Here is a 23,862-nt window from a genome sequence, read left to right on the forward strand (position 1 = left end):
TGATTGTACTAGTGAGACTATATATTCTGTGCTCTCCATTTTCTCTCTGCTGCTTTTATGTGCCCTGTGCTATCTAACTATCTTACTTTCAATACTTTGAACATAGAACCCGTCGCCGAAATAATCCGTGATGAGTTGTATGTTCGTTAAGGCAGAGAACTATCGACCTGTGCTGTAATAGCCTACAATGTAGAATTTATTTACTTTGCTTCTAGACTCGAGTGCTGAAGCTTATTATATACTCCCTCCTATTTCATATGTTGTTCCCCTTTCAATAAAATATTACTCACATATATTAGAAAAAGTGGAACAACATATGAAATAGGAGGTAGTATTTTTTTTTTGCCAATCGACTTCATATTAAGTTCAATAAGAAATATGTGGTGTTAAAGTAAATTCAATTGGTCTCCCTTGTGACGGGTTACCATTTGTGGCGGATATTTTGTGAGTTAAAATGGTAACAAAATGGGTTAGTGGAGAAAGAGGACCACATGAATAGTGTTGCAGAGAGAGAAAAAGTGGGTACTTTGTGAGGTAAAATGGTATCCGTCACTCAAGAGTGACGGATATGTGCCGTCACAAACAAGAATTTGTGAAGTAAATTACGCCTGCAATGAGTTAGCTAGTGGCAAAGTGAAAGTCAAAACCTCAATTTTAATTAAACAAATTATACCGTCGTGTTTGAGACAGAAGTTACACGACAGAAGTTGTATTGTAAATCCAGACACTTCACAGAAATTGACCAACTACAAGCTCTTAGGATTTCAATGGACTTCAAAGCTTAGGGGAAAATAGCAAATGGGCTCCTAAAATCATGAAATTTGGTGATAATTGTCTTTGATATTTGAACTGAATACTGGTAAAATTTGAGGATTTTTAAATGATCAGAAGTATTTTTTTAAAAATTCACCTAGGACAGACTATCTGGAAGCCTGTGACTGGTGATTTGTGAGACTGTTTCCTGTAAATTGAAGTTAAGGACTGGGATATAATTATCAACTTAGTTTCAAAGCAAGCACAAGAAACCAGGCTAATAATTTAAGCAACTTAAACTGAAATTAATCAAGCAAGCACAGATAAATTCAGTTAAGTAAACAGCAAGACTCAGACAAGCCAAACAAGCATAGGTTTGTTCAAGCTTTGCTACCAGGTACTTAATCAACACCCAAGCAAGCACAGGATGTCACCAAGCCTAACTTACAACTACAACAAATTGCACAAGTATGGAGAAGGGGTCCTTATATAAGCCTCTTATAATTGTTTCAGTACAAATAAAACCCTAGAGATCTCATCTAAGGGGCCAACATTGTTCTGACATACAGACAAGAGTCTTAAAAATATATTACAAACGTTCTCAAATTAATTAATGCAAGCTGAAATGAAAACAAAAGAGGTGCAGGCTTGATAGTGACAGGTTGCTCCTTGGTTGTTGTTTATCTTTGGCTGGAAATGCAAGGACTTTTGGCTCTGGTCCAGGTCTTGACTGAGGCTCTAGGTTGTATCTGAAAGTGTTGAAACAAGGCAAATGGTCCTTGCTAGCAGCTCCTTCCTTGTTTAATCAGAAATGAAAAGTTACTTTATGTAATATGTCTTTTACTGCAACTTGATTTTCAGCTTGGTTTTCTGTGGAATGCATTGACATTTTGGCCTGGCTCATTAGGATCTTTTCGTGCCTAGTTGAATAAGGCCTCAGCTGGCCAAGGTAGTAGCTGAGAGTTGGGCTTGAACTAGTACTTATGACCTCCCATAACTGGACTAACAATGGCTGAGATCAGGACTTTGTTGTTGTTGCTCAGGTTGTGGCCTGCTTCTGAATCATCACTGGCCTAGTTATTGGCTCCTGCTACAGAAGTCTTATTTATTATAGGTTGTATATTCGAATTTTCCCTCTTGTATTTATTATCTGGGGTTTGTAATTCTTTCTACAAAGGCTAAAAAACCCATGGAAGACAAGAATTTGAAATTATACTTTGTCTGTCGTGGTCATTTGTTTACCTTTGGTATCGACACAAAGATAAGGAAATAGAAGGGGTTAATTGACAAAATGAACCAAACTAAGTACGGAAGATCAAATTGCCTATTAAAAACATTCCAAATTAAATAAGTAAGTTGATAGTATAACTGGTTTGGTAAGTTAATAAGTGCAGTAGTTAAGTCAAAACAACCACACATTTTTACGGGTAGAGTCAGTCAAAATGCATGCTTGGTTAGACACAATTAAACTGTTATCCAATGCATGTTCCATTAAACTATTATCCAATGCATGTCCATGCATTGCATTTTGGCGTTTGTCAATCAAACTACTTGTGCATAACATACCACCAATTCATCCTATATATACTTATCAATATACCCATGCATTAAGCCATTAAGCCCCAACAAATTACTCTTTAATTTCCACATAATAATCTCAAATAATAACAAAAAAGATAAAAAATGGGAAAGTTGTCCAATACTATTGAAGATAATCTCGTCCCACATATTGCAGTATGTCCAAGTGCAGGAATGGCTCACTTACTCCCTTTCCTAAGAGTATCTTCCATGCTTTCTTCCTTCAACTGTAAGGTCACTCTGATGACTATTCGCCCTACTCTTTCCACCGCCGAAACCCACCAAGTCTCTTCTTTCTTAGCCGAGAACCCTCACATTACTGCCCTTGACACCCAACTTCCTTGCTTGGAAAATCCAATGCCTGACCACAATGTTGTCAATGCAAGCACAACCACCCATCCAACCGCTAGTCCGGATCCTTTCTTCCTTCGCTACGTAGCCATTTCTAACTCCGCTCATCTTTTGGCCCGCCACCTTATTGACCTTTCTCCTCCTCCTACTGCAATTCTGTGTGATATTATGTTTGTTTCAGGGTTTCACTTAGCCTTAGGCCATCTTGGAATTCCAATTTATGTCCTCCCTATCACTTCTTCTCGCTTTTTCGCCTTTGCCACTTTCTTTTCTCATCTTGACACACCCATCAACAATGTTGATGATACAGAGTTGGTGATAGCGTCTAGTATGGCTCCGGTAACCAAATCTAGTATACCGCCTCCATTCTTTAACCCTAACCACATATTCACCAAATTAATTGTTTCCAACTCTTCTTGGCTTCATAAATGTAAGGGAATTGTCTCATATAGCTTTGATTACCTTGAGAAGGAAACTTTGTCAGCTTTGCGAAAAGGGGATGCCTTAAGTTATCTTCCTCCTATTTTCACAATAGGGCCGTTGAAGCCGCTATATGATACAAAAACTACCATGGGCAGTGATGGGTGTGACAACCCTACCTATTTGGCATGGTTGGATGATCACCCATCTAAATCGGTTTTGTACGTCAACTTTGGAAGCCGAACTGCAATGACAAAAGAGCAGATTAGGGAGCTTGGAGATGGGCTTGATATGAGTGGGATGACATTCTTATGGGTGATCAAGACCACCGTAGTCGACAACCAAGAGAAAGAAAAGTTGAAAGATTTATTAGGAGAAGATTTTCTTGAGAAAATCACAAAGCTTGGAAAAGGCCTAGTGCTTAAGCAATGGGTGGAGCAGGATCGCATACTAGTCCACCCAGCTGTAGGAGGGTTTATGACTCATTGTGGATGGAACTCGATAACAGAGACTGCTAAATGCGGGCTTCCAGTTCTTGGATGGCCTTTGCATGGGGACCAAAGGGTGAATGCTGAGGTGGTGGAGACGGCGGGGTTAGGTGTTTGGGCAAGAGGATGGGGGTGGATTAGAGAGAGGTTAGTGAACAAGGAAGAGATTTCAAACAAGATTAAGGAAGTGATGATGAATAAGGAGTTAAGGGAGAGTGCTAAGAGAGTTGGGGAAGAAGCTTCTAAAGCATGGGAGGATGATAATGGTACCTCTCGTTTGATGATGTCTAAGCTTATCCAACACATGTCGTCTAAGAATGTTTTAACAGAATTTTAAGTTCCATTAATTTGTAGGACTATCTATGGTTCTCTTAATTTAGGATCGATGCATCCATGTATTATTAATCTGAAATATGGTTTATCAGTTATCACATCTGAACTGTTCTGATGCAAATCACAACTCTGGCTGGGAAGCATTTCCCAGGAAATGATAGAGACTTGTGTATTCAATTTTATATCGTGAAATATTAGACCTCTAATTCACTATCAGAAACGCATGAAACAATAACGTAAACAGCCACTGCTAGTTATCACTTGAATATGCATAGCTGGTTGACTATAGACTATAGACTATAGTCAAGGAGCTGAATGCATTCAATGGAAACGTCAAGATTTGGCCCTATCACCTTCTTAGTTACTCTGACAAGATTTTCCAAGGCCCTATCACCTTCTTAGTTACTCTGGCTCGGACACAGGAGGTACATATATGGCTAGGGTTACAAGATAAGAAGGCCGGAATTACTCTTAAGAGTACCAACTGCCAAGTACGAGATAGTAGTTTGTATGTACTTCACCTGTGTCACTGAGCTCATGTTTTACTCAGGGTAACAGTCATCCGTGCCGGAGCACCTTAAATATGCTTGATACGCCTATCAAGCTTCAAGAGAGAAATTATTTAGCAGTTAGTCATTTAAATGATATCACAAATCACAAATTACATGAGAGCTAGCTTTCGAAACATATGCAGAACAATATTTGCCACCCCCATCGATTATGCGGAAAAAAAAAAAAAAAAAAAAAAAAAAAACTATTTTTCTTCTAATACCAGTAAAATTGCACATCTTATAGTAACTGGCTTCTTTATTTTACTACAACTCCGTTTCAAATTTACATTTCAATTACTATATACTATTGGAAAAATGATTGCTAACCTACAAAATATAATACATACAATTGCTGAAGGATTCAAGCAGCAGCAGAGTGACCGTCCTCATGGCCATCAAGATTCAGAACCTGCAGCAACTTTGGCCAGGATTCAGGAATTCCGCCAGGAAGATCGAACTGCAATAATTTCCCCCGTTTACGATAGAACTCCTCAACGGGTCGACTCTGCAATTTGAATTCATTCCGAAAGTGTTAAACTGCCAGTGTCCAGAGACATTTGTAAAAGTACATTCATCTATTGAGTACACCCTCAATGTTAGCATGCCCATCCACACTGATAATATTGTTCTCAATTTCACTTTGGCGAAGAGCAGCATATATCAACTGAGAACATTAATTTCACCAATATATGAAGAGATAAAATGTAATATAAATCTAAATATGTTTCAATAGAGATAGCAAAACTAAAAAAAATCATACTAGGTAGTGTTTGGAAATCCGGAATGGATTTCATTTCATGATTTCTCAGTATACCTTAAAATGAGAAATGGAAACCCTCCATCTCAATCATATCTCTCTCATTTTCTTGTTGTTTCATCCCAAAATTATTTAATCATTTCTATTATTGTGAAATAGAAAAGTCCACCCATAGTCAATAACATAAAGCAAGGGATTTTGTGAAATTTCTACCCTTAAACTTTTACAAGTCAAGGGTTAATAATGACAGTTCATCACTAAAACTAAACATGGCCTTTAACGAAATGTGGGAAGAGAGTAGCATCTAAGGTATACTGAGAAAAAAATGTCAGTCAAATGGGGGAAAAAACAATAGAAATGAGATGGATGGGGGGAGCAATGGACTCCAACGAGTAGAATTGAAAATTGAATGATCTTTATCCTAATGGAAATGGTGAAAAATACCATTTCATTGTATATTCGAAGCCTCTCCTTCACAACTTCTTCCTTATCATCTGGACGACTGATAAGCTTTGATGCACATTCAGGAGGTGGAGGAAGGGGAGCCATGTAAAGTCCAGGGGTTTCATTGTCACCCTTTATGTCAATGCATGCGACGTTGTAGTTTCCACCACATTCACTGCAAATCCTCCTGCCAAGGCACTTTGCAATTAACGCTTCCTCCTGGAGCTTGAGATTGATGACCAAATCAATGTCAATAACTCCCTCCAAAATTTCCTGTCACCACATTAGAACATTATCCACAAATTTTGCGCATAAGAACTACAACAAAAACATGACCAAAGGAACATCACTGTGGAGCCATCAACTTGAGAAATGCAGCAGGTTTCATGAGCCAATATATAGTCTGTAATACTTCAATTGACAATATTGAATATTTGGCCCGTCTAATAACAGTAGTAAAACAAGTAGTTTTGAATCTCAAACTGCCCAAGTACCGGGGAGACACATGTTCATATCCAGAGTAAAGCACTCACTAGCTCAGTCAGCCCACGGAGAGTGAATTCCCCAACTGAAGGGAGTTGGATGTGGAGACATGCTAGGGCAAACTACAGTTACAGAATTAACCAACAGAAGGGACTTGGATGTATGACTTGCTACTTGCTAGCGCCACTACATAGTATGGAAGTGTAACTTGTATTTCCTTTATAATGGATTGAATGACAAAATAACTCTTAAGAAACGAACATTGGTTCAAGTTCTATTGCATTACAAGTTACAACCGAATGACCCAAAATGAAAAATGCTTCGAGAATTACATTGAAGAAGTGTTCCCTTAAGCACCAAAATAACAGACAGAAATAACAAAATGATAATTTGAGCATCAGTGCAAGTATAACTGAATAGTTCATGTTTGCAAAATAAGACGTTGAAAGCTTATTATTGATCATTTCATCAGATGCCCAAATTTCTTGATTTAAGAGAACAATGCAAAAGCATAAAGCCGCACCTACAGATTGAGATAGTTTCTTTGATGCTAAAGCTCTATGTTCCTAAAGTTGAATGGCACATGTAGTTATAACACAACAATAATATAACAAGGATTCGCACACGCCATGGTATTATAAATAAGCTTCAATCTTGATCCTGGGATCCACTGTATGGCCTAATATCAGTCATTGCACCACCAATGCAGCTGATACCAGCTCAAAATGAGGCAATGCAGTGGTCGATCCCATATAAAGTAAACCACAAACTTGTTTAAAGTAGAAAAACATGAATATCCCATTTCAGTTAATGAGGACACATTATGAGTAGAGAACGTTTCAATAGTAAAGTAGCAATAGATCACTTATCATTCCTAGTCCTTTGATTGAACTCTTGTTTTTATTTTGACATACGGAGTACTTTTTATCAACAAGAAACCACTCGGCATTTCTCATTCACCCCTCCAGCATTGGCATGGATTCAAGCAAAAGCACATTCATATGCAAGAGTCTATACAGTTATAGATGCAACATATCCATACCGCCTGTCTCACTGTACGTGGAAAGCCATCAAGAATAAATCCAGATTCACCAAGTGCTTCTCCAGCTTCAAGACGCTTGGACAACAAATGAACTATAATCTCGTCGGAAACCAATTTTCCCTGATTAACGATCTCTGCAAGCTAAGAGTATTTAATGTGTGAATACACCACAAAACCAAGAATAAAATCATAACAAAGGAGCCTATATAATTAGCAAATTCAATTCCAAATTTCTAATTTTCAATGATATTTGGAAAACCCATGGAATCGCAATTGGAATTGGGCGGGACGGGGCTGGTTCGAGGTGGGAACAAGTATTAACAATTGTACGATAGGAAATTGGATAATGACGGAATTGAAATGACTACTATGGTGTGTGTATGAATGAAAAAAAAAAAAGAAAAAAACCTGAGGAGCAAGAGGGCCAGAGGAGGATAGTTCAAGGCGAACGAGATCACCGGTGGCGATATGAGGGACAGCGAGAAGCTTAGAAAGGCGGGTGGCGTAAGTGCCTTTTCCAACACCAGGACAACCTAGAAACACCCAATGGACATCTCTACCCTTGATTTGTGTATTTTGAAATTTGGAGTTAGAGAGGATTGAGGGAGGTGTGTTGAGGGTAGTTTCAGAAGTCAGAGTGGTGAGGTTACGGATGGTTGAGAATAGTAGGGATGGATTAGAAGTTGGAGATCTTATTAATCTGCTCATTACTGCCATCACTCGAGGAGAGACGAGTTTGTGAGAGGGAATGGGTTTTGGGAATGTTGGTCAACTATTTGTCCCTGGAATTGGAAAGTAACATTCCAAGTTCCGACACTTTCAAAATACACAGATCTGCATACCTCAGCTTCTGTCTAAAAAAAATAAACATTAAGGATTTAAGTATTGGAATATTAGAGTATAAATTTCATATTATTTGCACATATTAAAACTTCTTAGTATATAAAATTGTATAATTTTTAGTATGTTTTGTCCCACATTGGAAAATAACGTAGGTGTGGTGAATATATTACATATAAATAGTAGAATTGTCCCACATCGAAAGATTAGTATAAGGTGATGTGATCCTATGATTATAAATAGGAGACATATTTGGAATTTATGAGAGCTCTTAAAAGAGTTTGTATTACTGTCTCTACAATAATGATTTCTAACCTAAATTAATCTTTGGAAAATCTTTTAGTTATTATAATATATACTTTGTATTTCTTATTTTATATTCAAGTAATATTTCTAATTTTTATATAAAAAGTTTTACATTTCATTTGGCAAAATAATGTCAGTAAAAAAATTATGAAAATAATATTATTAGATTCATGGTAAGAAATGATATCATTAGAGAATATATAGATTTCATATAATTTGCACATATTAAAGATGGTGTATTTCATAGTATATTATATGTCGCACAGTGAAAAATAATATAGGTGTGACAAATATACTACATATAAAAAATAGAATTTCCCTACATCGAAATATAGCATAAGGTGGGTGATTCTATAATTATAAATATGAGACATCCTTGGAACTTAGGCATCAACCCAAAATCTTTTGAGTCTCTTAAATATTGTCTTGGAAAGCTCTTAAAAGTTTATATCATTATATTTTCTACCTGTAGATTTTATATATTCCACATTGAAAAATACTGTAGGTATGGTAAATATACTACGTTTAAATAATATAATTAGAATTGTGTCAAAAAAAATTCTATCATTAGGGTATAGGTTCATATCATTTGCACATATTTTAATTATGATAAAAAAAAATAGAAAACAAACGTAGATATTAATAGATAATATAATATTTGATTATTATTAAATCGGGTTGGATGTCGAATTAGGTTCAAAAAATATGGTGTACTTTTAAATATGTTATTCGTCTCACATTGAAAAATAATGTAAGTGTGATATACTACGTAAAAATAATTGAATTGTCCCACACATCAGAAGATTATCATAAGGTGGGATGATCCCATGATTATAAATAGGATTTATCCTTGAAACTTAGGTATCACCCCAAATATATTGAATCTCTCAAAGTATACTTATTATATAAGAGACTTTAAACATAATCTTGAATTAAATGTTAAATTTTTAAAGTTGTAACATTTTTAGGGTGGGAGAAAGAGCGATAAAATGGTAGAATATATTACTTATAAATAGTTGAATTATCCCACATCGAAAGATTAGTATAAGGTAGGGTGATTATATGATTATAAATAAGAGTTAACCCATGTATATATTAATTTTTTTTTTTGAAAGAGATATTTTAATAATATGTAAACAAATCATTAGACATAGAATGTAAATATTAAACCCTTATAACGTTTTTTTTTTGCATTATAAATAAGTTAATTATCTCATTGCAACGCACATGCATTCAAACTAGTAATAATAATAATGAACACTTTTCATCACAAGCTTGTAACCTTAGATATAATGTAAGTAGGAGAGTAAGTGGAAAAGCAAGTGAGAGAAAGTTTGTGAGACGTCACAAGCTTATGACCGTCAAGGGACACTTATTGAAAAAGAGAATATGAGGGAAAATGGGTCATGTAAATTTGGATAAAGTTTCCCTCCAAATCTTTTGGATAGGGAAAAAAGATCTCTCCAAATCTCTTTCCCTTATCTTTCTTCACCCTTATTTGCTATATCTAATTAGATATCGAAATTACTTTTTTCACATACGGATTTGACTTTTTCACATACACTTCTTCATTAACTTTCCATCTACTACCCTTCTTACCTAAACCTAAGCAACTTAACTCTTATGTCAACATCTATATATATATATATATATATATATATATATATATATATATATATATATATATATATATATATATATATATAGAAAAGGGCTCTATAAGTCCACCTTATTTAGGTGAGTCCTTCAGTCCTCATTTAAGCCCTTGGATCTAATAAATGGATGGCTGAGATTAGACCAAAATAAAGAAATGTGATATAAATAGTCCAAAACCCTAATCTCTCACATCCATCTCATTTCATTTCCTCACAACACAAATCTCCCACTTCTCTCTCTTCCTCTCATCTCTCTCTAGCTCCACCATCACCTACTACACAACCAACTACAACATCCTCCTTGTCAACACCACCACCAACAATAACAACACCCACCGCACCGCCACAGCCATGCAATGTGACCCGCCGCCCCAAATGACCGCCGCCACAACAACAATAGCCGCCACACCTTTTTTTTTTTTTTTTTCTTCAGATCTCGTTTTTTTAGCCGCACCATTTTTTTTTTTTTTTCAGATCTCGTTTTTTTAGATCTCGTTTTCATCTTTTTTTAGATGTTTTTTGGTTGGTGTTCGTTGGGCTAGTCTTGTGGTGGTGTGTCGTTGCAACAACCGCCACACCTTCTTTTTTTTTTTTTCAGATCTCGTTTTTTTAGCCGCACCTTTTTTTTTTTTTTTTTTTTTTCTGATCTCGTTTTTTTAGTCTCATTTTCATTGTCGGTTTTTTTCAGATCTATTTTTATTGTTGATTTTTTTTTTTCGTTTTTAGATCTGATTTTTTTCGTTTTAGATCTGATTTTAATGGGTTGGTAGGGGTTGTTAGGTTGGTGGTGGTTGTTGTGGTGACGGGATGGATGATGGTGGTGGTATTGTCGGTGGTTGACTAAAGTTACACCCTTGACAGACTAGGGTTACACTCTTGACATACTAGAGTTACGCTCTAAACGAACACTCTAAATGACCGAAATTACACTCTTAACGGCTGAAATTACACTCCTAACAGATTGAAATTACACTCCTAACAGACTGAAGTTACACTCTTAATTAACAGCTGAAATTACACTCTTAACAGACTGAAATTACACTCGTAACCAACTGAAGTTACACTCTTAATGAACTGAAGTTACAATCAAAATGGACTCAAGGATTACATTAAACTTAGTGTTAAAATTATATAAATTCAACCTATAATAAAAATTACATAAATTTCAATTTTAACATTAAAAATGACTCTTAAAATACTAAAGTTACACTCTTAAAACAAAAGAAAGTTACACTTGTAAAATGTAAAAAGTTACACTCAAAAGTGTTGAAATTACATAAAAAACAGTAAAGTTACACTCATAAAATGTTGAAATTACATAAATCGTTAAAATTACATAAATTCAAATTTATATATTAAAAATATTAAAAAGTTAGCCATAAATTCAAAATTTTGTATAAAAATAGCCATAAATTCAAATTTTATATAAAAAATAGCCTTAAATGATTAAAGTTACACTCATAAAGTACTGAAGTTACATCTAAAAAATGAGTGGCTAAGATTAGAACTTAGGGACTCAACCAAATTTGTGGACTTATAAGAACTCATCTCTATATATATATATATATATATATATATATATATATATATATATATATATATATATATATATATATATATATATATATATAAGAGTTTTTTCGAGCGATTCTAGACTGTCCACATCATCACAAATTAATTTAGGAAAGTTGTATAAATAATATTTTTGATGTAAAAAATAAAGTGGTAAATCTTTTAGTTACTATAATAATATATATTTCCTATTTTATAGTCAAGCGATCTTTCTAATTTTCATATAAAAAGTTTTACATTTCATTTGGCAAAATAATGTCGGTAAAAAAATTATGAAAATAATATAATTAGATTCGTAGTAAGAAATGCTATCATTAGAGTATAGATTTCATATAATTTGCACATATTTAGGATGTTGTATTTCTTAATATGTTATATGTTCTACCTTGAATGTATAAATATTATAATTTTCCCACATCGAAAGATTAACACAAGGTGAGCTGATCCTATGATTATAAATAGAAGACATCATTGGAACTCAGATATCAACCCAAAATCTTTGAGTCTCTCAAGTATTGTCTTAGAGAGTTATTAAGATTTAAGATTTTGTATTATTATCTCCATATTATGATATAAAAAAATAATGTGGAGGATATTTTAATTATTATAATATATATTTTTTATATTTTTTACATTTCATTTGCAAAAGTATCGTTAAAAAATTATGAAAATTATATAATTAGATTTGTGATAAAAAAAATGCTATCATTAGAGTAAAGATTTCTTACCATCTGCACATATTTTAATTGATAAAAAAAAGAAAAAAAATATGAACATAGTATAGTATTAATCGGGTTGGATGTTAAACTAGGTCCGAAAAAAGATGGTGTACTTCTTACTTCTTAGTGCGTTATTTGTCCACATTAATAATTTAGGTGTTGTTAATATATAATGTATAAAGAGTAAAATTTTCCTACATCGGAAATTACTATAAGATGGGGTGATCATATGATATGGTAAAAAAAAATTATGAAAATAATATAATTAGATTCATGGTAAAAAAAAATTGTTATTATTGGAGTATGGATTTCATATTATTTGCATATATTAAAGATGATATATTTCTTAGGAGTCGTTTGGTTCGAGATGAAGGAATGAAATGGAACGGAGTATGATATCATAGATGTATGAGATTCCAACTTCATTTCATCTCAAAGTTATTTGATTCAATCTAAATAAGTAAAGGGAAGAATGAAGTTTATTAAAGGGGGGAAGGTGGATGTGAGTTTTCAAGGGGTTGAGATGGAGTTAGAATCTATTGAGTATCCAACTCCTCCAAAATCACCCAACCAAACATTTGAATTGATTCAATCCATTCCATATTAGCCAACCATGCAACCATAAGTATGTTATATGCCCCACATTGAACATATAAATAATAGGATTGTCCCATATCGAAGGATTAACAAAAGGTGGGTGGACTTATGATTATAAATAGAAGGCATCCTTTGAACTTAGATATCAATCCAAAATCTTTTGATTCTCTCAAATATTATCTTAGAGAGTTCTTAGGAGTTTATATCATTATCTCCATAATATGATATTAAAAATAATGTGGAGAATGTTTTAATTATTATAACACGCACGTATTTCCTATGTTATACTCAAGTGATAGTTTATAATTTTTATATAAAAGCTTTTTCATTTCATTTGACCAAAAAGTATCTTTAAAAAAACTATGAAAATTATATTATTAGATTCGTGGTAAAAAAAATTGTTACCATTAGAGTATAGATTTATTATCATTTACACGTATATTTATACATTATATATAATCTCTTTTCCAGGATGGCTCCTATTTATAATCATGGGATCACCCCCTCTTATGTTAATCTTTCGATGTGGGACAATTTTATTATTTATATATGCAGTATATTCATCACACTAGATTATGTTTTAATGTGGAACATATAACATACTAAGAAGTACACAATTTTTTATATTAACAAATTATATGAAATCGATACTCTAATGATAGCATTTGTTACCACATATCAAATGAAATGTATAATTTTTTATATAAAAATTAGAAATATCACTTAAATATAATATAATATAATAAATATTAAATTATAATAATTAAAAGATTCTACATTAATTTTTAGGAAACTCCACCTTGATAATCGTCTCAGGTGGGACAATTCAACTATTTATATGTAATATTCACCACACCTACATTATTTTTCAATGTGGGACAAATAATATACTTAGAAAAAACATCATATCATATATATAAGTATAGAAAAATCGTACGAACATAGCATATTATTTTCTCATTATTAATCGGGTTGGATGTCGAACTGGATGCGAAAAACATAGTGTATTTCTGACAATGTTATTTGTTCCATATTGAAAAACAATATAGGTGGTGTTAATATATAATGTATAAATAGTCGAATTGTCCCACATCGGAAAATTACTATAAGGTAGGGTGAACCTATGATTATAAATTTGGCACTTAAATATCAACCAAATTTTTTTTTGAGTCTCTTAAGTATTGTCTTATTAGAGATCTCTTATTAGAGTTTCTATTATTATCTCTTTAATAAAAAAATTTATTTATTATTAATTTTTCTCGCATAATCAATAAACGGTAGACATGTATGTATTTATAATTTATTTTCTTTGAAAGAGATATTTTAATAATATGTAAGCAAATGATTATCATGTAAACATTAAAGTTTTAGAATATTTTTTTCATTATAACCAAGTTAATTAACCCGTTGCAACGCACGGGCTTTCATCCTAGTTTTTCCTAAAACCTAATCTAATCGCTCTAAGGAAGTGAACAATGGATCCTAATTTTTCAATTAATGAAGTAATTTATTTGTTTATCAAATAGTAATATTTTTTGTTGAATTTTATTGAATTAATTAAATTTAATTAAATAAATTAGGGTTTGTTGGATGACACTAACAATGATGGATGCCGCGGAAAGTTCGTTTTGCATTGTCTATTGATTATAGCACTAAGTCTTTGACGCTTACCTCAATGCCCTTCTGACATGCAGTGAATGGTTGAAATTGTTGTACTTACATCACCCTTGACACAATTTGCTTTTATTAGACTCGTGTATACAAATACAATTTTTGTCAAATTAGTTTGTTTGTTTTTTTTTTTTTTTTTTTTTTTTGATTAGGTAAGAAAACTAGGTTGATCCTCTAGGGTAGGACCAATCTATCTCATCCTTTCGAATGAAGGAGGTAAGTTGAAGCCATCGGCTATCAAACTATAGATACCTCATTTCTGCACTTCCCGCAAGCTACCCGGTGATGATTGGGCTGCATGTTTGGTACACGGAACGATTTATGACAGTTTGTAAGTTTATCGCCAAGTGATAGCTCAAATACTTGTGTCTACCTCATGGTCGTCATCTAGGTGTCATTACGGTCGTTTTGGCGGTAATTAGAGTACATTTGGAGTCCGGGTCAAAAACCGTCTTCATTTCCTAAAACCGTCAAATCCCGAGTCAAAGCAATGTGCTTGTCTACCTATGGTTAGGATGTCATAAAATGTTACGGGTATATCTCATTTTTAATGTGGAACATTAAAAAGTACACAATTTTTTATATTAACAAATTATATGAAATCGATACTCTAATGATAGCATTTGTTACCACATATCAAATGAAATGTATAATTTTTTATATAAAAATTAGAAATATCACTTAAATATAATATAATATAATAAATATTAAATTATAATAATTAAAAGATTCTACATTAATTTTTAGGAAACTCCACCTTGATAATCGTCTCAGGTGGGACAATTCAACTATTTATATGTAATATTCACCACACCTACATTATTTTTCAATGTGGGGCAAATAATATACTTAGAAAAAACATCATATCATATATATAAGTATAGAAAAATCATACGAACATAGCATATTATTTTCTCATTATTAATCGGGTTGGATGTCGAACTGGATGCGAAAAACATAGTGTATTTCTGACAATGTTATTTGTTCCATATTGAAAAACAATATAGGTGGTGTTAATATATAATGTATAAATAGTCGAATTGTCCCACATCGGAAAATTACTATAAGGTAGGGTGAACCTATGATTATAAATAGGAGTCATCTTTGGCACTTAAATATCAACCAAAATTTTTTTGAGTCTCTTAAGTATTGTCTTATTAGAGATCTCTTATTAGAGTTTCTATTATTATCTCTTTAATAAAAAAATTTATTTATTATTAATTTTTCTCGCATAATCAATAAACGGTAGACATGTATGTATTTATAATTTATTTTCTTTGAAAGAGATATTTTAATAATATGTAAACAAATGATTATCATGTAAACATTAAAGTTTTAGAACATTTTTTTCATTATAACCAAGTTAATTAACCCGTTGCAACGCACGGGCTTTCAACCTAGTTTTTCCTAAAACCTAATCTAATCGCTCTAAGGAAGTGAACAATGGATCCTAATTTTTCAATTAATGAAGTAATTTATTTGTTTATCAAATAGTAATATTTTTTGTTGAGTTTTATTGAATTAATTAAATTTAATTAAATAAATTAGGGTTTGTTGGATGACACTAACAATGATAGATGCCGCGGAAAGTTCGTTTTGCATTGTCTATTGATTATAGCACTAAGTCTTTGACGCTTACCTCAATGCCCTTCTGACATGCAGTGAATGGTTGAAATTGTTGTACTTACATCACCCTTGACACAATTTGCTTTTATTAGACACGTGTATACAAATACAATTTTTGTCAAATTAGTTTTTTTTTTTTTTTTTTTTTTGATTAGGTAAGAAAACTAGGTTGATCCTCTAGTGTAGGACCAACCTATCTCATCCTTTCGAATGAAGGAGGTAAGTTGAAGCCATCGGCTATCAAACAGTAGATACCTCATTTCTGCACTTCCCGCAAGCTACCCGGTGATGATTGGGCCGCATGTTTGGTACACGGAACGATTTATGACAGTTTGTAAGTTTATCGCCAAGTGATAGCTCAAATACTTGTGTCTACCTCATGGTCGTCATCTAGGTGTCATTACGGTCGTTTTGGCGGTAATTAGAGTACATTTGGAGTCCGGGTCAAAAACCGTCTTCATTTCCTAAAACCGTCAAATCCCGAGTCAAAGCAATGTGCTTGTCTACCTATGGTTAGGATGTCATAAAATGTTACGGGTATATCTCATTTTGAGTCACATGTCACTTCTTTGGTCTAAACTTAAAGTTTACATTACAAAATGTGTAATTCATTTAGCTAAAATGACAATCCGAACTTTAGGCCCGTTTTACGAGGTGATAACGACTTTTTTGGATCAGTCTTATTTCATAGAAAGTTCTGGATCTTTCTTTTGTCTTTCCAACGCCACCGAAATCACCTTATTCCGAGTCTTTTAGAGAAAGTTATGCCTAAAATACGACAGGCTGTCAAACGCGCTTTCTTGCGCAGGAGGAACCCGCTAAGGAAAGGACGCAGCAAGTGCTGCGCCTCTTCCAAGGGACGCAGCACCTGCTGCGCCTTTTCCTCTAGGTTTTCTTTTTATCCAAGTTTCCATGTTTAACCTAAGTCGGTTATTTCCGGATCTTTCTCTCCTTTCCTAAACCCTAATTCCGTGATTAGTATAAATAGAGACCTTCGGTCTCACATATTTCTCACGCGAGTGTCCGCCCTTCTCTTCTCCCTTTGCATTCTAAGCCCACGTTCTTACTTTTTGGCGTCTACGTGCTTGAACTTTCGACCACGTAAGCTCGGATCTTTCTGAGTACCAGCCTCGTTTTGCATGACCGACCAATTTGACCAACTCCACAATCAATCAACTTTAATCAATCTTATTCGTTTTCCTCCTAGAGGGCACTTTCGTCGTACATTAGAGTCGAGCATCACTAAACGTTAACTTAGTTCATATCGTTTCGTCAAACATGTAAGTCTGAGAGTGTATAATCCTTATTTTATTATTGTTATTTATTTTTGTAATCATTAATGTAAGATTTACGTCGAAAATACGTTTAAAAAAACCGATTTGTAAAACATTGTTTTAAACCCATTTTACGGATTTACAGGAGACAAACGTCTAGAAAGGACGCAGCAACTGCTGCGCCTCTTCGAAGGGACGCAACACCTGTTGCGCCTCTTCCTGAGGCTGCCGCAGTTCCTGCTTCCTTTCTTCTTCCTTCGTCTTTTGTATGTCTATTTGTTTTGTTTCGTCTTCAATTGTTCATTGTTCTTTTTAACACGATAATTCTAATATGATAATTCTAACATGTAATTCATTATTAGTATCTAATTCATCTTTTAAATTCCTGACTTAAATCCCTTATAATTCATATTTGCGGGTTTTCGTCATTAAAATCAATTCGGTTTTTAGGGATTCGATTCGTTAATATTGAGTCTCTGGAATTCATCATTGATATATTTTCATCTGTTGTTCATCGTCATTGCCATCATTAGTTCGTCATTAATAACCTAGTTAATTAGTCTTAATTTGTTTAATCCGTCATTAACTTATTAATCTTGTAAATAATTCATCCTAATTAATTCCATCCATGTTTTACTGTTTTCATGACCAATTCATATGTAAGTCTTCGGTTAATTTGACTTCTAGTTTAAATGAGTACCCTTCAATTTCAATATAGGCCTATCCGTCAAAGACGAATGAGTCAATCATCCACTTTGGTATCTTATTGAACAAAAATGGTGATATTGTTCTTCCATTGATCAATAATTTAGATTAATATATTAAATCACTTCCATCCGAGTCAAATAATATAATCAAGCATTAAAATCACCAATGAACATTAACGATTTGCAATTTCGGCTTCACAGCCAGAATTCAGGTCAGGAATAGACGCAGCGACTGCTGCGCCTCTTCCAAGGGACGCAGCTCTGCTGCGCCTGTTCCGAGTTTATTTCTGTCTCTGAACTCCCGTTTCTGCCTTGACCTAGTTTATTAGCATACGTATTAATTTACTATTAATCGTATTATCACCTACTAATCTGTTTATTTTCTAACCTAATTTATTTTCCTTTTCTTTTCTCAAACCATCCGTTTTAAATGTATTTTCGACATAAATCAATTAATCCAATGTAATTATTGTAATTTTCCTTTATTGTATTATTATTGTATCTCTTTATTATTGTTTGTATGCTCTCACATGTAATCAACATTAAATCCCTACTTCGACTCAATTGCATGTTAAATTACGTGTTCACCGACTTAGTTAATTCTCACATGCTAGGATTAATTTATTGGATGTTGCATTGCATGCATGTAATCGATAACATATCGAGTATAGACAATTTCCCTAATCATTAGTAGAGGCCGCTATCGAGGCGGGCGGGATTAGGTGTTCGATCAAAAGAGCTTCTTAATACGTACCTTCACCCCTTACTCCAGATCTCTGTGAACATCCGTGTTCATTGGCATCGACGAGAGTCATTCTAGACATAGAATGCTAAGGGTAACGAGTTCTTGGTGTCTATGTCACTACTTTGTGTCTTGACATGACGCGAAGTATTCGAACGATTTCCAATTTTCCACAATAAATTGGTGGCGAGTCCACAAATGCAACAAAAGAAAAGCTTGCTTCGCTTTTCGCCCCCGTGGGCCCGCTTCCACAGTTTGACGACTCTGCTGGGATTAATACACTTACGTGTTGCCAAGGGTGAAACTTGAAAAAGGTTAGGGAATAGTTTGTACAAGACAGTTGTCGATTTTCATAACTCGGTCTTCCAAGACCGTTTTATTCGGCCTTCCTAGGCCCAACCCAACCCATTCGACCAATCGTCCCATCTACACGGTCCAAATTCTTATTTGGGCCTAAGGATGGATAACGATTGACATCAACCATAACATGATGCTTACTCCTGTTTGTATCAAGGGCTTTCACTACTCGAGGGAATGGACTAGGAATCGGCCTTACTCCTGTTTGGTACGAGCCTCTCCACAGACCCCGGGTTTGATTGTTCGGTATGGCAACCCACCCTTTAAACCAAAACCCTTTTAAATGCACTCAGCATACCGTTATAATGCCTGTATAAATGCTTATATCATATGTGATCACCATTTTGTAAACGAAGCCATGACAAACTTTTGTAAAATAAAATCCTTCTCAAAATGTAAACACTTTCAAAACAGCACAAAACAAAACCAAAACTCTGTCCAAATGTCGAGTCAAACTTCGGGCCTCAAACCCATTTCAAAACCAATACAAAAAACAAACAAAGTAAAAAAAAATCCAAAAAAAACACAAAAAAAACGTAAAAAAAAGTCCAATAAAAAACCGAAAAATAAAAAGTCCGAAAAAAAAGAAAAAAAATTAAACCAAAATATTTTCAAACCATGTAAATGTAAATATGTAAATTTAATTGGGCTAAGTTAGAGTCAAAATTCAAACCGACTATGTCCTAGTCGGAACTCCGTCGAGTCATGAACCCGTCTTCCTTTACATTTTGGGTCTTTTCAAATTCAAGTCAAGTCCTAAGGCGTCACGCCGTCATTATGGACCCCTACCCCAATTCAGTTAGGATCCAAACATTTCCGACACCTCGAGTCACACGTTCCGAGGCTCAACACACGAGTCTCAATGGGCCTCATATTTGAGTCTAAACTACAGCAGTCTTCTTAACACCTATAAGCAAATCTCGAGTCTAGAACCAACATGTGTCGTTAATCCCATCAATCCAGTCAACCACATAAATGTCACTCTGTTAAAGTCAACACTCGAGTCTAAATTTAAAGTCAAGCACCGTGAATTCAAAACACGAGAAGTCATTCACGACATTTCACGAATTCACAAGTCAGGCCTAGATCTGTCGTCTGATCCACGTTATTACTTGTCCCTTCCTTTATTTGTTGCCTTAGTATGCGTGATCCCATGTCGAATCGAGTTGTAATGCGCGTCATTTCTATCGAGTAGGAATCCAGGAAGTTCCGTCAGTCAACAAAGTCACGAAGCAGTTCAAGCCACAATCACTGTGTCTCTCCAAGATGTTTATGTCATGGTCCTACGAGTTCAAGTTACAGTGGAAAATTTGAGCATTCACGTCCTCACCCTTGAAAATGGGATGGTGGAAAAGAACACACCACCTGGAGAAACCTCTAGTCTAGGTCGTCCAAAGCTTACCTCTTGCAATAACCATCATCCTAGAAAGCCAAAAACAGTTGAAAGGAAACCTGGGAGGCATCAAAGGGTGCTTACCGATTTAGGCATGTCTTATGCCGATGCTTTGAAGAGACTTTCTGCCCAAGGCAAGCTACATCCAATAGAGCCGACTCCGGATCCACCATTAGAGAAACAGGTGAACCTCTGGAAGGGCAACAAATACTGCTTATATCACCAAGGTGATATGTTCATTTTATATATACTTCTATCCCTCATTTTAGCTCGGTTTCTATTGTCTATCATACTTTAAATTAGTATATTGTGAGCTAATCATGTGTTCTAGGTGTATTGTTGTGTTTGTTACGGTTTTGTAGGAATCTAAGCATTTAGAGGCTTTTTCCTATCATTTTATACACCAAGTTCACTAAGCTAATCAAGACCAAGTGTTGGACTAAGCATGGAGCATTGGATTGGGTTTTGCATGGAGAAATTGATGGATTAATATGTATAATGCAAATGTTGCCAACAATCAAAGTCAAAGCCCAATGTTCAAGTCCAAGTCAAGGTGAAAAGCATAAGATTCCAACATGCTTAGGATGCTTTTTGGGAGCTCTAAAGATGATAGATGGAGCATTTACCCGGGTGCATTAAGGGTCATTAATCACGCTCTTAGGATTCCTCAAGCAATTAAGTGAGGAATTAAGAGAAAATACCCGGAAACACACGACCCGATCGGGGCCACATGCATCTTGCAAGTTTACGTTTCTTTCTCCTCTCCTATAAATAGGAGAGGTATTACAAGGTTTTAGGCATCCAATTTTTACGTCCAAGTATACTTACAATAGCCTCAAGCATTATAATTTCTCTCATTAGTTTTCTCCTTTTAGTTTACAATTAGTTAAGCATTCCATAGTTAATCTTTCAACATTTTGTACTTCAAGATATTCTCAAGCATTTGATATTCAAGCTTTTGGTTATTTGTTATTTGTTCTTCCATACAAGTTCTCCTTTATAAGGTATTTCTAATTTCAAGTTTGCAATTTACATTATTATTTTAGTTACCACATAGTTATTATAATCAAGCATTTTATTTTACATTAGCATTGTTCTTTCCACATGTTATATCATCTAATTTATATAAATCATATAACCATGTTTAACATTTCTTATAATTTAGTTTGCAATTTATACCTTAACATGAGTAGCTAAATTTCCTAGTCTAAGGGTTAGGGGAGCCATGCAAAATCAAGTACATAACATGATAAAATAGGTTAATAATAATATTGTTCAAATTACTTCTATCACATGCTTGTGCCATAACGTTTAATCTTTGTTTAAGGCCTTATTCAATTGATTAAGTTTGTTCATTCGTTCTATAAGTCGAGAGGCACATAATTGAATTAGACTAAGCATGTATAGTAGGACGACCTAGTCATGGACGAGAGTTTCTCTAGGACCCGGTCTATGGTTGACACTAATATCGTAAGATGGGTGTCTCTAAGCCTAAGCAATTGACAATGTTATTTCCGAATTTATCATGATCGTATTTTTACCCTTGCATGTGTGACCCGAACCCCTTAGACTCTCCTTTTAATTATATAGCTTACATCATAGTTTTTATTAATCATCAACCAACAAACAAAACCCAAATCGAAGTCGACCTTGATAAAAATCTACCCATAGCAATTCACGACGCAATTCCCGTTTCCTTGTGGTTCGACCCCTATTACTACATTTACTTGTGTTTAGGGAATTTATTTTTGCATAGGTACGCGATAAGCCTATCAAATTTTGGCGCCGTTGCCGGGGAAACAGTTTTATTCCTTTTTGAATTGTCGATTTTTATCTTGTTTTCCTTTGTCTTGGGGAACACTTGTTCCTTGAGACCGTTACTTATCACTTCTCTAGAAATTGTTGTCTTATGCCCAGGTCCTCTCGTAGTGGAGAATTGCTTTCACCGGATTCCGATCCCGAGAAAACATTTAGGAGAAGACGACAGTTTTGGAAGGAAGTGAAATAAGCCTCTTCTCCCGTACAAGCCGAATGTGCTAGAAAGTCTTACTTGGACGATCTAGAGGCCCTTGAAGAGGAGGAGGTTTTAAGTTTATCATCCCCACCACCATCACCATCTACTACCAAAAAGATGGTGATACTTTCCGATCACTCAAAGCCCACCGCGGCCATGCTTCCGGCCGGAATCACAACCACTCAAATCACCGCACCGGAATTCGAGATCAAGCCGGCTTTCATTAGCCTTGTGGAGAGGAAGCAATTTGGGGGAAGTCCCTTGGAGGATCCCAATTTGCATGTGCAAAACTTTTGTGACTATTGCTCCATGATCCGTCAAACGGGTGTTACCCAAGCCCAAATAAGGGAAATACTTTTCCCTTTTTCTTTGAAGGACAAGGCCAAGATTTGGATCAATAGCCTTGACCGCACCGCCATGGGAATCACCAATTGGGAGACTTTGGCTCTTGCTTTCTATCAAAAGTTTTTTCCACCGGAGAAAACTCAAACTTTGAGGAGCCAAATTACCGGATTCCGTCAACAAGCTCTTGAGAGCTTATATGAGGCTTGGGAGAGGTACAAAGAGCTTCAAAGACAATGCCCACATCATGGGCTAGATGATTGGTTTCTAGCAATAACATTCTACAATGGATGTTGTGCCGAGTCCCGAAGGATTCTTGATTCCGCCAACAATGGGTGTTTTAATCAAATTGACACCGACCTTGCTCATGCCACGATCGAATCTATGGCGGTCCATGATGCCCAATATGTCAATTCCCGAGTTGTGCCATCCAAAGGTAAAGAAGAATCCTCCAACAAATCCCTTTTGCTAGCTCAAATTGCCTTGCTCCAACAACAATTGGCGGAAAGAGATGCTAAAGATTCCCTTCAACAACTCAATGTCGTGTCTTTAACAAGTCAAATCATCGTTTGTGACGGTTGTGGAGGTGCGGGTCATTATGCCGCTCATTGCCGAGCCCCCATTGAAGAGGTAAATGCTTTTCAAGCTCTAAGACAAAGTTCATATACACCGGGTACATTTTCCAACACTTATAACCCGAATACAAAATTCCATCCGAACTTGTCTTACACCAGCAACAATGTGCTTAACCCTCAACCCCCACCACAACAAAATGCCTATGTCCCTCAACAACAAAAGTATATCCCTCCACCGGGTTATCAAAATCAACAAAGGCCCCCACAAAACA

At 34.8% G+C, this 23,862-nt stretch overlaps 2 protein-coding genes and 1 non-coding gene across 3 annotated transcripts; 1 reads left to right on the top strand and 2 right to left on the bottom strand.

Moving 5' to 3' along the window:
- Nucleotides 1-2,436: 2,436 nt before the first annotated feature.
- On the top strand, nucleotides 2,437-3,927 carry LOC141614140 (UDP-glycosyltransferase 708C2-like). Its single transcript, XM_074432897.1, has one exon. It carries the CDS (start codon nucleotides 2,437-2,439, stop codon nucleotides 3,925-3,927), a length of 1,491 nt encoding a protein of 496 aa, XP_074288998.1.
- Nucleotides 3,928-4,710: 783 nt separating this feature from the next.
- Nucleotides 4,711-8,011, bottom strand: LOC141611962 (putative adenylate kinase 6, chloroplastic). Its single transcript, XM_074430627.1, has 4 exons — nucleotides 7,609-8,011; nucleotides 7,201-7,341; nucleotides 5,676-5,948; nucleotides 4,711-4,979 (listed from the first exon to the last, which is right to left on the bottom strand). The coding sequence occupies exons 1-4, from the start codon at nucleotides 7,915-7,917 to the stop codon at nucleotides 4,836-4,838; spliced, it is 867 nt and encodes a 288-aa protein (XP_074286728.1). The 5' UTR covers nucleotides 7,918-8,011; the 3' UTR covers nucleotides 4,711-4,835.
- A 15,151-nt stretch (nucleotides 8,012-23,162) lies between these two features.
- On the bottom strand, nucleotides 23,163-23,269 carry LOC141615584 (small nucleolar RNA R71). The gene has a single exon (XR_012529999.1). It is a non-coding gene; the product is annotated as a small nucleolar RNA R71 (small nucleolar RNA).
- Between the last annotated feature and the right edge of the window lie 593 nt (nucleotides 23,270-23,862).

This window comes from Silene latifolia, chromosome 11, assembly GCF_048544455.1.
Source record: "Silene latifolia isolate original U9 population chromosome 11, ASM4854445v1, whole genome shotgun sequence".
Classification (NCBI taxonomy): domain Eukaryota; kingdom Viridiplantae; phylum Streptophyta; class Magnoliopsida; order Caryophyllales; family Caryophyllaceae; genus Silene; species Silene latifolia.

Coding starts and splice junctions, on each gene's coding strand:
- LOC141614140 (XM_074432897.1), top strand. CDS start 2,437: ATGGGAAAGTTGTCCAATACTATTGAAGATAATCTCGTCCCACATATT.
- LOC141611962 (XM_074430627.1), bottom strand. CDS start 7,917: ATGGCAGTAATGAGCAGATTAATAAGATCTCCAACTTCTAATCCATCC. Junction 7,342..7,608: donor CTGGCCCTCTTGCTCCTCAG/GTTTTTTTCTTT, acceptor AAATACTCTTAG/CTTGCAGAGATCGTTAATCA. Junction 4,980..5,675: donor TTCGAATATACAATGAAATG/GTATTTTTCACC, acceptor TTCAAATTGCAG/AGTCGACCCGTTGAGGAGTT.